Below are 14,988 nucleotides of genomic sequence, written 5' to 3'. Positions count from 1 at the left end.
AATAGAAAGACTCTCCCTAAATCCTTTTTCAAAATGATAGATGAATTAAACTTAAAACATATATGGAGAGAAAGAAATGCTAAAATTCAACAATATACTTTTTATTCAAATAGATATTTATCATGGTCCAGAATAGATATGATTTGGATCTCAACAGAATTAATATCTAATATTCAAGAAATAAATATTGAAACAAGTATATGGGCAGACCATAATCCAATGACAATTAAATGGAAAGGACAAAAAAGAAGATCTAGATGGACATTAAATAACACTATCTTAAAGGAAAAAGAATTCACATAATGGATAGAAAAAGAACTGGCTTTCTTCTTTAGTGAAAATAAAAAAGAAGACACTTCAATGCAGAATGTTTGGGATACAATGAAGGCATATGCTAGAGGATTAATAATAGACTATACAAAGAAAAAGAACATTAGGAAGAGGCAAACTATTAAAGCTCTAGAAGATCATCACAAAAAACTGGAAAAAGAATTACAGAAAATGCCACAGAAAAAAGATATTAAACTTAAAATGGACATAATTAAACATAAAATGGGTCAGATAGAGAAAGAAGAACTGGCACAAAAAATTAGAAGTGCTAAACAGAACTATTTTGAAGATGCAAATAGGCCAGGTAGATGGTTAGCATATAAACTGAGAAAGGAGAAAGAATCAAGGAAAATATTACAGTTAATAGATGATCAAGGCCAAATGTGTTATGGTAATAAGGAGAAAAAGGCAATTATCCGAGACTTTTATGGACAATTATATAAACAGGAGGATCTTGATGAGGAAAAAGTTAAACAGTATTTACAAAATGCTAACCTACCTAAGATACCTGAAGAGACTGAAAAAATGTTAGAAAGTACTATAACAATGATGGAACTAACTGAAGCATTCAACAGACAGAATAATGGAAAAGCGCCAGGTCCAGATGGACATCCGGCAGAATTTTATAAAACATTACAAGAATTGTTGAGTATTCCACTGCTAGAAGTCATGAACGAAGTTATGTTAAATAAGAAAATACCTAAAACATGGTCAGAAGCTTATATTACACTTATTCCAAAAGAAGGGGCCGATCTATTACAAATCAAGAACTATAGACCTATTTCATTATTGAATGCAGACTATAAAATATTTGCTTCAATTTTGGCAGAAAGGCTCAAAAAATACTTAAACAATTTTATTCATCCTGATCAGAATGGATTCTTATCAAAGAGACAAATTAAAGACAACATGAGGGTAATTTTGGACACTTTGGAATATTATGAGGCGCATCCTGAAAAACAAATGGCTTTGATATTCTTAGATGCCCAAAAGGCATTTGATAATGTGAGCTGGAGATTTATGTTATTACTATTGGAACAGATGGGCTTTGCCGGAAAATTTATTCAAGCAATAGAAGCCATATACTATAAGCAAACGGCAAAAGTAATGATAGAGAGAGAATTTACAGACTCTATTAACATAAGAAAAGGCACAAGACAAGGATGCCCATTATCACCTTTGCTATTTGTACTGACTTTGGAAGTGTTGAATAGAAATATTAGAGAGGACCAAAATATAAAAGGAATGGAAGTCAAAAAGGAGGAATTTAAATTGCAAGCCTTTGCGGATGACTTGGTTTTCATTCTGGAAGATCCTCTAGAGACAGCCTTAAAACTATTGGAAAAGATAGAGACGTATGGTGAGATGACTGGCTTGAAAATAAATAAAGATAAAACAAAGATTCTGACAAAGAATATGTTATTAAAACAAAGAGAAGAACTGGCAGACTTATTGAAAATTCAAGTTACGAACAAGGTTAAATATTTGGGGATACATCTGACGTCAAGATGTATCACATTGAAAGAGAATAACTATATTAAACTCAAACAGCAGATAGCATCTGAGCTGAAGAAATGGGAAAACCTACAATTGTCATTGATAGGTAGAATTTCAACAATCAAGAGGAATATTTTACCCAGAATTTTATACTTGTTCCAAACAATGCCAATTAGACTTGGCAAAGATTATTTTGAAGAATTAAATAAAATTGTGTTGAAGTATATATGGCAAGGTAAGAAAGCGAGAATAAAATTAAAACTTTAACAAGATGCTAGAACTAGAGGAGGATTTGGCCTTCCTAATTGGGAGTTGTATTACCAAACTGCAAATTTAATGTGGGCCAAAGAATGGATAACATTAAGAAAGACTAGATTGTTGATATTAGAAGGTCATGATTTATTACTGGGCTGGCATGCTTTTCTGTGGTATAAGGGAACTAAATCGCAGGGCTATTTTAGAAGGCATTATATACGGGAGTCTTTATGGTTGAACTGGGAGAAAATTAAGAGACAATGTTATTTGAAAATCCCAGTTTGGTTCTCAACTATTGAAGCCTTTTCTTATCCTATAACATATAAGAAGGAACAAACAGTTAGATATGGGGAAATATTGGATGAAAAGAGTGAACTTAAAACGATGCAAAACCTAGAGGAACAAGGTATAAAGATGAACTGGTTTTCATATGCGCAAATACAAGGTATCTTAAAGATTCTAAAGCAGAGGGATTTTATGATAAATTGACTGACTTAGATAGGATTTTGACAGGTACTGATGAAAAAGTGATCAAAAAATTATATAGTTATTTGCTGGAAATTAAACTAGAGGAAGAACAAGTTAAAGAAACGATGATTGCTTGGGGGAAGAATTTTGGATATGGGATTGATTTAGAGAAATGGCAAAAATTGTGGTGTCAAAATTATAAAATGACAATGTCAACAGCATATAAAGAAAATTTGTATAAGATGTTTTACAGGTGGCATTTTCCCCCGACAAGAATAGCAAGAATGTTCAAGAATAAATCCGAAAAAATGTTGGAAATGTCATCAGACACCTGGCTCATATTACCATATGTGGTGGACTTGTGCGGATGCTAAAAAATATTTGACTAAAATCCACACGTGGTTGGAAAAAATGACAAAAAAACATATAGATTTGAAACCAGAGATTTTTTTATTGGGAATCTTACCTGATACATATAATAAAAATTTGAAGTATTTGATTGTAAATGTATTAACAGCGGCTAGGATTGTATTTGCTAAAAATTGGAAGAGTGAGAAAATACCATCAGAGGAAGAAATTATTAAGAAAATATTGGAATGTGCTGAAACGAGTAGATTGACATTTGTCTTGACTTTTGATTCTTTGGAAAATAATTTGACACCCTCGGTTTCTAGGAGCCCCTCCAACATTAGAACAGTGCTATCGTGTCACCCACTGGGTCCTTCTTTTCATTAGATTAGGTGTACCCCATTCCTGTAATCATTCTTCATATGTTTTAGCCTCCAGCCCCCTACTGTGTTTCTCCAACAATACACCTCCCAATAGGAAGACCCAGGATGTTTTCTGGGCATAAAATGAAATTAAGCCCCTCCCCCAAAATTTAGGCCTATTTTAAAACATGCAAAATGGGGAGGAAAGGGCAGAGGGACTTGCGTTAGGAGCGCCCCGCGGCCAGCCATACCTCGCCACCAGCCGCTCCTAACGAGCAATCATGGCAGAGCATGGAGAGCTCCCTTCTCCCGCGAAGCACTTTTGCTGCAGACCCGAGACCTTCAGCGCCTGCCGCCGCTGCTTCCTCTGTGGCCATTGCTTTCCCTTCTGCCCGTGCCGCCGCTGTTTGGAGCTTCTGCTTCCGCATTTGGAGTACTGCTGCCATTTGGACCTCCGTCGCAGTTCCGAACGCACTCCAAATGGCGATGGTGTCCCAGATGCAGAAACACTGCATATGACTCCACTGCTACTAACTTGGCACTGATTGAGTGGACACTAACTGAGGATTTCCCAGGCAAGTATGGTTTATCGGATGTGGAATGTTGATGCCTGCTATGCTTTAATTTGCTTTCCTAATTTTTCACTATTGCATATTTTAAAACGATATTCGAACAGTCCATTATCATACTTCATGAAGTTTGTTTTTGATAGATGGATACTAATTATGTTTAACATGACCAAATCAATATACAGTTCATAAAAATCTGACTTGTTATTTTCATGAGTTTGAGTGTACAACTGTTTGCTTAGAATTTGATGTTACAATGGATCCCCAAAAGGCACTTAGAGCCCAGTTCCAAACTTAGGATTGCTGGGAGAGGTGTGGTCACATTTTCACATTGCAGGCACTTGGCAACCAGTTTGCATTTGTGGCTATTTGTGATGTCCTGCAGTTACATGACTACAATTTTTGGCTTTTTGGTGAAAACTAGCATTTATTTTTGATTTTCAGCAAAAACACCCCATAGCAATCAATGGGGTTGCTTAACACCCATGGTGATTTGCTTAATGACTGCCAAAAAAAATCTGTAAAATTGAATTGGTTGCATGATAACCCTTTTGTAACTGTCACAATTTAAGATTGTAATAGGCTCAATTATGATGGTGAGTCAAGGACTACCAGTACTTCCATTAATAGTAGCCGGGTCCTCTGAACTTTTAAGTTTTCTCCCCTTGATTACTAAAAGGGAGGGTGTAATCAACAACAGTGATAAAATAACAGGATTTGTCATCTGTCCAAAGAACTGTGCTGCTAATTGCTTGTGTCTTTGTATTAGAAGGAATTTTTGATACAATTTTAGAAATAAATTTCACAGGATAACTGATAATTAAACAACTAAAGGAAAGAAGCAAAACAAGAATTGTAATAAACCAGCATGTTACAAAGAGAATGTACATACAAACTACAAAATAAATGTTTACTTCTGTTGCACAATTGACCTACTTGGGAAAGTTTCTGTGAAATAGTTTGACATTTTATTTTTCAGATCCACTAATTATTGGGCCTTTAATAATTGAATGTTTTCTCAAATAATAGGGAAATAGGTATTCAATTCTTCTTTTTGCTTTGTTTTGAAAGTATACACAATTTGTGTTGTTTGCTTATAATTATTACTATGAAAAATCTACTAGGCCTACTTTCAGTTTAAAACTTAATTATTTCTTATTTTCTATGAAGGCCTGCTCATAAAAAAAATGAGCCTGTAAACTTTAGCAAACTGATTAGTAGTGGTTATGGTGATGAATGGCTTCAGCAACGTGATCACTGGGAGAAAAAAAATACTCTGCCTAATGGTAATGCGTTAAAAACTTTTTAAAATATTACATCATATTTAATATGCTGTAAAAGTTTGCTTAATAATCCCTGCTCTCATTTATAAGCCTGTTTATATATTGTGGGTCATAAGTAAATAAAGTATTTTATTCACATTCTGCAATTTATCAGACTTGAATTCACACATCACAATATGGTAGTTCATCTGAAGAAATGTTCAGAGAAGTAAGAGCATTTAGGATTCTGCAAAGCATTAAAGATGGTACTTTGCAAGGCATGTTGGTTCATGTCCAATATCTTTCATACAAGCAGTGAAACAGTCACACTTTATGGAAAGTTTTTGAAGCTGTCTGCACATAATTGTTCGTTTATTTTATGTAGTTAATAGTCCACTCCAATTACGCAGAAGTAGTATTTGGTTCCTTCCATATCTCAGATTAAAACAAAACATGATATAGTTAACAAAGCCACAAAACCACAGTATAAGACCCCAAGGATAATTGTAGATCATACTTATGTATATATAGTCTCATCACTGAAACCATATCCATTTTTTTAAGAACACATAGTCATATTCCCAGGGTTAGGGCAAGCGCTTTTTAAACACCAATAGGGAATAAATAGGCCATTTGAGGGTCTGGGAAACTGCTGTTCCAAAGAAGTGGACGAACAATAGAGAAGGCATACTATTCTAGCACCCATTGAAGGCATTTTCTGAGCAAAGGACACAGAGTTTGTCCAATTTGACAATATTCAGTGAACAGGTGTTCCAAGCCATGAACTATGTAGGGCTTTGGCAGGTGATGGCAACCACCATCTAGAATTACATTCAATGTACAATCAATAGCCAGTACAGCTCCAAAAATAATGTATTGCAGGGGTGCAACATGGTTACTTGAGCCATTGCATTCTGGATGAGATGCACTTTCCAAATGCACTTCAAAGTCAGACCTATGTGGAACGCATTATAATAGCATAATCAAAATGATTAGGGAATAAGTGACCATGGATAAAGTCTATTATATGTGCACTCACATTTACTGCACACGAATAATTGTTTTATGAATTCAGGCACAGACACTTGAGTAGGTTTTGCAGAATGCGGTTTAGAATGTTTTGCATAATCTTAATTGTTTTTATAGAACCAAATTCATATTAAATTTAAATATTTAATATAGATCTGAACATCTTTTGTAATCACTTTGCTTTAAGCAAGTGCTTTGAACAATTATTAAAACCTATTGGGCTTAATTCTATCTTAGAAAAAGAGAAGTTATAATCCTCCTGATTAATTTCTATTATCCATGGGACAAGATTGCAATTCAACACCTTTTGGAATGATCATAGATTCCCCTTCTCTTTATATCCAGAAGGCATTTTAAGTAAAGAATTCCTTTTCCATTATTTCTTGCAGATTCTCTTCTTCCTCCAGAAGAAAATAGAAAAGAGGCAGAAAGCTAGGAAACATACATTGTCAAACAAAAGAAAATCTCAATCTCAATCTGGACTTGAAATGAGTGCCCAGCCTAAGAAGTCACTCTTCAAGCTCAGAATGTGTGCCACCCAAGATCCTATCCCAACAGCCCATTTCTGACATAGCTAAATATAAGAATTCTATTTTGCTGTTATTTTTTTCTCTGCTATTAGAAGAGAATTTAATAATTAGGAAATTAAGGCATATGGTTAATACAAATATTTTTGATGTTAATCAAATATTGAATGATACATTCCTCCCATTCTGAAAGTACCAGAATATTCAGTAACATTTCTCCTTACAATTGAAAATAATTAGGCCTTGAGTTGACAAAATCAGATCAACTCAAACGTTTATTGTCAATGCACAACATATGTACAATGAAATTTAATGAGCCTCCCTTGGTGCAGACCCCCCCCACCGAATTAAAGGCAGATTAAAATAAATAAGTAAATAAATAAAGAGTAATTTTGCATAATAGCATAAATAAATAATAAAATAGAAATTGTTTCTACTTTATACATAATAGCTTCAGTTCCAAGCAGAATAAATGGGAGATTAATGTATATCAAGACTGTTTACTTTTCCTGAACCTTTGCAGACTAATTTTTAAAACGCATGATTTTAATATAAAATAGCTGTTAATTATGCAGCATGCAAAATGAAATTTCTACAACTTATACTGATGTCACACTTTTGCACATTTCATGTAGGCCCTTTATTCAGTGGTTGGATTCAATTTTTTTTACTACTGGTTCTGTGGGCATGACTTGGTGGGCGTGGCAGGGGAAGGATACTGTAAAATATCCAGTCAGAGGTGGTATTTGCTGGTTCTCCGAACTACTCAAAATTTCCGCTACTGGTTCCCTAGAACTGGTCAGAACCTGCTGAATACCACCTCTGCCTTTATTAGGAAATAATAACATTACTTTTATGTAACAGTAAAAAATATAGAATTAGTTCTAATCCAACTATTTGAATTTAGGCAAATTCATCACATTCAAAATAGAATTTAATTCTTATGATTGGGAGTTCATTATTTTATTTATGAGGTATTTGTGAAGAATGGCAGACATAGGCCTCTACAATAACTCCATGAGCTGTATTTGTACTATGCTGTAAAAGAAAAGAAAAAAATTACAAACTAAAATGATCATTAAAAAACCTTGCATTCAATGAATTAATGATATAGTGGAAACAAAATTGAATATTTTTTAAAGGAAATTAGACTTAAATATTAAATAGAGAACTCTTATGTGTCAGAAGAACTCTTGTTCTTTTATCTATGGGTAGTCTTTTGGCTTACAACCATTTGTTTAGTGATTGTTTGAAGTTACAGCAGCACTGAAAACAGTGACTTATGACACACACTTAGAATTGTTGCAGCATTCTCGTGGTCTGGTGATCAAAATTTGGATGCTTGGCAACTGGTTCATATTTATGGAGGTTTTGCAGTGTACCAGGGTCAAGCAACCATCTTTCTTGACTTTTTGACAAGCAAATTCAATGGTGAAGCCAGATTTACTTCACAATCATGTTACTAATTTAACAGTGTAGTGATTCACTTAACAACTGTGACAAAAAGGATTGTAAAATGGAACGAAACTAATTTAACTATCTTAATAATATAAATTTTGGGCTCAACTGTGGTTGTAAGTCAAGAACTACCTATTCCAGTCTATTATATGGAGAATGAAACTAAGTTCCTAAAAATAACTCCTTTTAAATCTACCTCCTCAAATTGCAAGGCTGCACACTTCAGTAAAACAAGTCCCACTGAATTCAGATTTATTACCAAAGATGTATGAGCAAAAACATGAAATAATTGTTGGCTAAATAGGTTTTTAATACTTAATACTAAGTATGTGAAAGTGCATTTACATTGTTTTAAGAAAACTAAGTCCAAGGAATGTCGTATGTTCATAATATTGAAAAATTGATTAGAAAATTTGCCTAGATGTTTTAAATGTTTTTCTCATTAAGACTTTTTTATGTAAATAATTAATTTATATTCTGTTGTTAGATGTCTTGACAGAGCACAATAGTATATCAAAAAGAAAATAACCTAACAATTTCTTCTTGCTAAAAAGTATAGTTGAACATTTCCAAAATGATTTCCAATTTCACAAGCATTTAAAGTAGTGCAAGCCAAAATATTTTAAAAGCACAAAATACTTAAAAGCAATGTTGATTATTCTGTCAAGGAAAAGCATTTCAGAGTTGTAAACCATTTTAGAGAAGTATTGTATCTATTAGTGGCCCTTCTAGAATTTGGTGGTGTTGTGGCATGAGGTATAGAACACTCTCGGTTAATATTAAATGATGCATTAAAAAAAGGTGAAGATAATAATCTCTGAAATTTACAGGGCTGTATCTACAGTTGCTTAAAGTTTAATTTGAAATAAATATCTAAAGTCAAAAATTTAGAAGGCCCCCATGTTCTGTAATAGTTTTAAAGAAGAGTTTTTCTGTGTGTTTTCAGTGCAATTGATGTTTCAAAATTGGAATTACTTAGTATTCTTGGTGGCAAGAATAAAAAATATTTTGTGTCCCACATAATCTGAACTTCCAAGTATATCCATAGTCCATCTTTTATTAATGAATGGATCTGAGAATATGTTAAGGCTAGGTGCTGTCGACTGTACTATAAAGCAGCACTTGCCAGAAGGGTCGGTTATGTCCGGTATTGATAGACTGAACAGCAGTAAAATAAATCTGCATCTATTTTTTTTAAAGCCAAGTCATTCCCATTGATAGTAGTTTATATTTTTGCCAGTATTAAACAGTTATAGAATTGGAGCAAGTGTTTTTACATTTTATATATCCATGAAATTCAAGTTTAAACTGTTATAAAATCCTATATATTTTGTAAAAACCCTTTGAATATTTTGGGAATGAAACTAATATGTTTCATTTGTACTGAATTCAAAGTTATTCAAAACCTTTTCATGTGCAATATTTTATATAATATTTCAAGAACTCATGTCAAGTCATTTACACTCTCTTAATATTGCTAAGTAATATCAAAATGAAAACAAATTGGGAAGTCATAGTCCTGCTTAAAGAAAGATCCCTGTTTCTATGCTGTTCACTTCAATGTAATTTTAAAATAGTGAAGCCCTTCTGTTTCCCCTCCCTCCCCCATATACAAATTTTATTTCGTAAAGCAGAAACATTGTGTTTTGATGAGATTACTAATTTTCTTCTCATTTTTGTTTGCAGATTCAGAGACACCCCAGCCAACATTGACACAAACAGACATTGAGTAAAAGCTGGTACTTCACAGAATTTTCACAATTCTGTTGCTATTTCCAAACAGCACTGTGTGCAGGAAACTTATACAGCTTAGGAAGCAGGCTCCAATAGTATTCTGCTAACCAGGTATAATAGGTGTCAAGCTTCAAAGGCTTCAATAGTTCTCTGATAAACCAACTATTGCTAAGGCTCGCCTACTTTCTTCTAAAGCCACACCCGTTGCTTGAGAGCTGATGAGTATCCCTCCAATTATAGGACACTGTTAATATAAGCTATGCTTTGACATTGAACTATTGAAAAGAGTATAGGGAAACACAAAAATGAGACCAGCTTGAGCTTTACAGTGCTGATTTTTTATTTTTGTATCTTTTTCTAAGTAAAGGCTAGTTATTGCATTTTCTATGAAATAAATGGAATATCAGAGTGATACTTAAATTATTTTTCATAATATTGGATTGTAATGATAGTTTTAAACACCATTTGTATTTTATTCTGCTTTATACTTTATATATAAACATATATGAATACTTGAATTTTATTTGAATAAATATTAAACCATTAGAAATTGGAAACAATTGTCCTTTATTTATGGTTCTTTTCAGTAATAATGTAATGTTATTGAGCAGTTATTTGCACCTCCAAACAAAAAATGTTTAAACATACAAGATTTAATGACAGTTTCCATTTAATTTTAAACAAGATGGATATAAAAAATTTATAATGGTATATAATTTAACACCTCTCTGTTAGTTGCTCTGACGGTCCATAGTATACACAATCATTTACGCCATCACTACAATTCAAAGGCATCAATTTTCTTTGATCAGCCATTCTTAGCATCCAACTCTCATACCCATACATCATTACAGGGAAGACTATTGCTCTAGCCAGCCTGCTTTCTGTATTTATATCAATATCTGCTTTTTCGGATCTTATTCATTTAACCATTGCAGTGTGATCTAAAATTATCGTACATTTGATTTCAGGAGTAGAACGGCCATCATGAACCATTTTAGATCCAAGGAAGATAAATACTCCAACTAATTCAATTTCCTCCTTGTTGATTTTAGAAATGTCATGTCTATTGGCAGATCTTGTCATTATCTTTGTTTTCCTGATGTTACAATTTAGTCTTACTTTTTAACTTTTGTCCTGGATTTTCCAGATCATTTTTTCCTCATCTTCCTTATTTTCAGCTAGTAGTGTTGTATCATCTGTGTACCTCAAATTATTTATGGATTCTTCCCCTAGTCTTCATTCCAACATCAGGCAATTCCAGATCTAATTTCTGCATGATCACTTCATCATACAGATTGAACAAAAAGATGATAAAATACATCCCTGTCTCACTATTACTGATTCTGAGACAATATGTCACCAAAGATGTTCTCAGTATTGCCTCTTCATCAGTGTACAGTGATCTGATGAGTCTGGTTAGGTGGGCTGGGACACCAAGATCCTGCAAAGCCACTCAGCTTATTATGTTCTACAGAGTAAAAAAAAATTATATATTTGATAAAGCATGTTTAAAGATCCTTTCGATATATATGTGCATTTTCCATGACCCACCTAATACTAGCAATGTGATCTTGAGTGCTGTGCCCTTTATAAAATCTGTTTGTCCATCAGATAACTCTTGACGATGAAATTCTGTAGCGTCTGTTTAATGGTTTCTAACAGAAACTTGCTTCCAGGAGAAATGAATGCAATCATGCAATAGTTGGAGTAGGTTAATTAGAAAAATCAGTTTTTCTAAAAAAAAAATCTTGTTGCTTTCAACTCATTAAGCCTTTGCTAGTACTTATATTAAATTAAAATTGTGAAACTAAGTTTGTTTTGTTTTTCCAGTTTTTTTAAAAAAAATATTATTAAGGCATTTCCTCTCACACTACACTTGACAGAGTTTATCTCCCAATAAATAGGTGAATAATAAAAAGTAATGACCTATATTTTGATTTTAAAAAATGTAACCCACATTTTCTACTGGATTGTTATTTATGTATTAAAATAAATTTATCTGGCCACCTGATTCACATACAGTGACTTGGCTTACAACATTTAAAAAAATCACAACACAAAAACCATACAAATCCTAGCTCACCTCCCACACAACAACAGCAATACTATCAAATCAACCACTTGATTGACTCTACTTCCATTTGTAGTCCCCAGGCCTCCTAACAAAGCCACATCTTAAGGGCTTTTAGGAAAAAGGGGGGGACTGATCATACCACAGAAGGTGGTATTGCTATCTTCTATAAAAAGTCCTTACATCTAAAAAAACATCCAAGTTACCCAAGAGCTTGCTCTTCCTGAGACATCGTCTGTGAACTGTCCTTAAATATCACATTTTGATTCTTACTATGTTACAGAGCCCCTGATTATGACATCGAACATGTAAACAAGCTAAATTTACTATTAACATGGGCAACATCCTGCCCACACACTTTTATCTTTCTTGATGACTTCAATCTATCTCACATTAACTGGACCCTAAACGAATGTAAAACTGAACCCATACATGCAACCTTCTACAATGCTGTAACAAACCTGGGACTGAAACAACAATACTAGACTTAACAACTGTCTCGATCTCATCTTCTGCAACAGTTTGAATTCAATTTATGGAATACAAATTAAAGAACCCTTTTCCAACAGTGACCGCAGCATGATTGACTTTTGTCTCAAAATATGTCCACACAAAAGTCAACACAACGATGTGACCCCCAATTATAACTTCAAAAAAGGCAACTATGATCTTATCGACAATGATCTCTCATCCCTTGATTGGCAATTTCCATTCACTGGATTCAATACTGTTGAAGACCATTACAACATATTTTTACTTGAAGTCAAAAGAGTCATCAAATTATATGTACCAATAACAACTCCAAAAACCAGAAAAAACATATTACCCATAACAATAAGGAAGCTTCAATCCAAAAAGAAATCACTTTGGCGGAAAAACAAATCTGGTCACATTGCCAACTTCAAAAGCCGGTACAAAAATTTATGCGACCAGATAAAGACTGAATGCACCAATTATCACATTAAACAAGAGGAAAACCACCTATGCACCAATTCCACCCATCCTTTCTACAATTTTGTAAACAACAAACTAAAAGACTCAAGGTCCATCCCACCTCTGAAAGGACCTAATGGTAAAGACTGCAATGATGACACCATTAAAGCCAACCTCTTTAACACATTCTTTGGCTGAGTATTTGTAAACAGCAATGAATCATGACCAGTATTTCCTAGTCGAATCACAGACAACTACAATGATCTAATACATATCAATTTTACAGAAGACAATGTTGAAAAAGCACTATGCAATCTAAAACCATCTCTATCTATTGGACTGGATGGAATATGTGCCGACTTCTTAAAAAAGCTATCCACTGCCATAGCCGAACCTCTAAGCATAATTTTTGAAAAATCTTTCAGGACCAGCTCCTTGCCAAAACTATAGTCACAAGCCACAATCATCCCCATCTTCAAAAAGGGAGACCCCAGCCTAGTTGAAAATTACAGATCAATCTCTTTATGCGGCATCACCTGTAAAGTCATGGAATCAATTATTAACCAATCCATCATCGTCCACTTAGAGATAAACAACCTACTCTTTAATAAAGAATTTGGTTTCAGAAAAAAAAACTATCCTGCAATCTGCAACTCTTACACTGCAAAAACATATGGACTACACAACTCGATCAGGGCAAAGCAATAGTTGCAATCTACATAGACTTCTGTAAAGCCTTTGATTCAGTGGTATGTGACAAACTACTCCTAAAACTAAAATCTGTGTTCTCTTCACTGATGATGTAAAGCTATTCAACACCACAGACAATACTGCTACCCTTTAAAAAGACCTCGAGTATGTATCAGAATAGTCAAACAAATGGCAAATTCAAATCTCAACAAATAAATGCTCTGTCTTACATATTGGCAAAAAAAATCAGAAAATAAAATACAGGCTGAATAGTCAAGACCTTGTTAATGATCCAAACTCTGTCAAGGACCTTTGGAGTACTCATCTCTAATGATCTAAGTGCTAGAGCCCACTGTAACTACATAGCCAAAAAGGCGTTAAGAGTTGTTAACCTAATCTTACGTAGCTTTTTCTCTGGTAATATTACACTACTAACTAGAGCATACAAAACATTTGCTAGACCAATACTCGAATATAGCTCATCAGCCTGGAACCCACATTATGTATCTGATATTGAGAGTTGAGAAAGTCCAGAAGTATTTCACAAGAAGAGTTTTCCATTCCTCTACTCGTTGCAGAATACCTTATGCCACCAGACTTGAAATTCTAAACCTAGAAAACCTAGAACTATGCTGCCTTCGGTCCGATCTAAATATAGTATATAACAGTGGTCCCCAACCTTTTTTGTACCAGGGACCGGTTTCATGCAGAAACACTTTTTCAAGGACCGGTTAGGGTTTTTTATTTATTTATTTATTATTTTATTTTATTTATTATTTTATTTTATTTTATTTTATATTCTACTCATTGAAAAGCTAGTTATGACTTAATTTAATTATAATCAAAGTTCGATTGGATTTAATAATCATGGTTAATGCAGGCATGATGGAATATCACCTCTGAAAAAAAAATCGGGGCCGGCCAAAAGAGGCCCTGCGCCGCGCACCAAGAAATTGCACAACACCAATGCTACACACCCTTCCTTTCCAGCCAGTCAGGTGTGGATCAGCTCCAGAGCTGGGCAGCCACTTCCCTGATGGTGGGGCCGAGGCCGACACCCAGGGAGTGCCCGCTGCTTTCCCTTACCAGGGCTGGGCGGTGCCGTGTTGCCCTGTGCCGCGTGGCTCCCACCTGGCAGTGCACTTCTCAGCACGAGGCAGCTGGGTTGCCCAAGGAGCCCGGCCAGCCAGGCGAGGGGAGGCAGCGAGGGCCCTGCCAGGCTGGGGCGGAAAACCCACTTGGCAAGGGGCCGGGGAAGCCTGCGGGTGGAGGACCAAGCACACTGGGAGGCAGAGATTCGGCCAAGGCTGTCAGACAGAGAGACGGCTGGTCTGTGGCTGCCCAGCTCCCTTTTCCAGCTGCTCACCTGAGTAGCCTGTAGCCGCGTGTCAGTGAGGCGATCGAAGAAGAGCTTTACCAGAGCCTTGAGCAGGTCTCCGGCTGCTTCCAAAG

The 14,988-nt window shown here is 34.8% G+C and overlaps 1 protein-coding gene across 1 annotated transcript in view; it reads left to right on the top strand.

Moving 5' to 3' along the window:
• CZH7orf57 (chromosome Z C7orf57 homolog) overlaps window positions 1-10,381 on the top strand; it is a 40,210-nt gene extending 29,829 nt beyond the window's left edge. The window contains 3 exon segments of the mRNA XM_087917177.1: window positions 3,592-3,839; window positions 5,000-5,115; window positions 9,792-10,381. Of these exon segments, the coding sequence (XP_087773303.1) occupies window positions 3,592-3,839; window positions 5,000-5,115; window positions 9,792-9,838 (411 nt within the window). The 3' untranslated portion in view covers window positions 9,839-10,381.
• Window positions 10,382-14,988: the final 4,607 nt, after the last annotated feature.

Source organism: Pseudonaja textilis, chromosome Z (assembly GCF_049901715.1).
Source record: "Pseudonaja textilis isolate UNSWEBS1 chromosome Z, rPseTex1.2, whole genome shotgun sequence".
In the NCBI taxonomy this organism is placed as follows: domain Eukaryota; kingdom Metazoa; phylum Chordata; class Lepidosauria; order Squamata; family Elapidae; genus Pseudonaja; species Pseudonaja textilis.
This window is presented reverse-complemented; position numbering and strand designations above follow the sequence as displayed.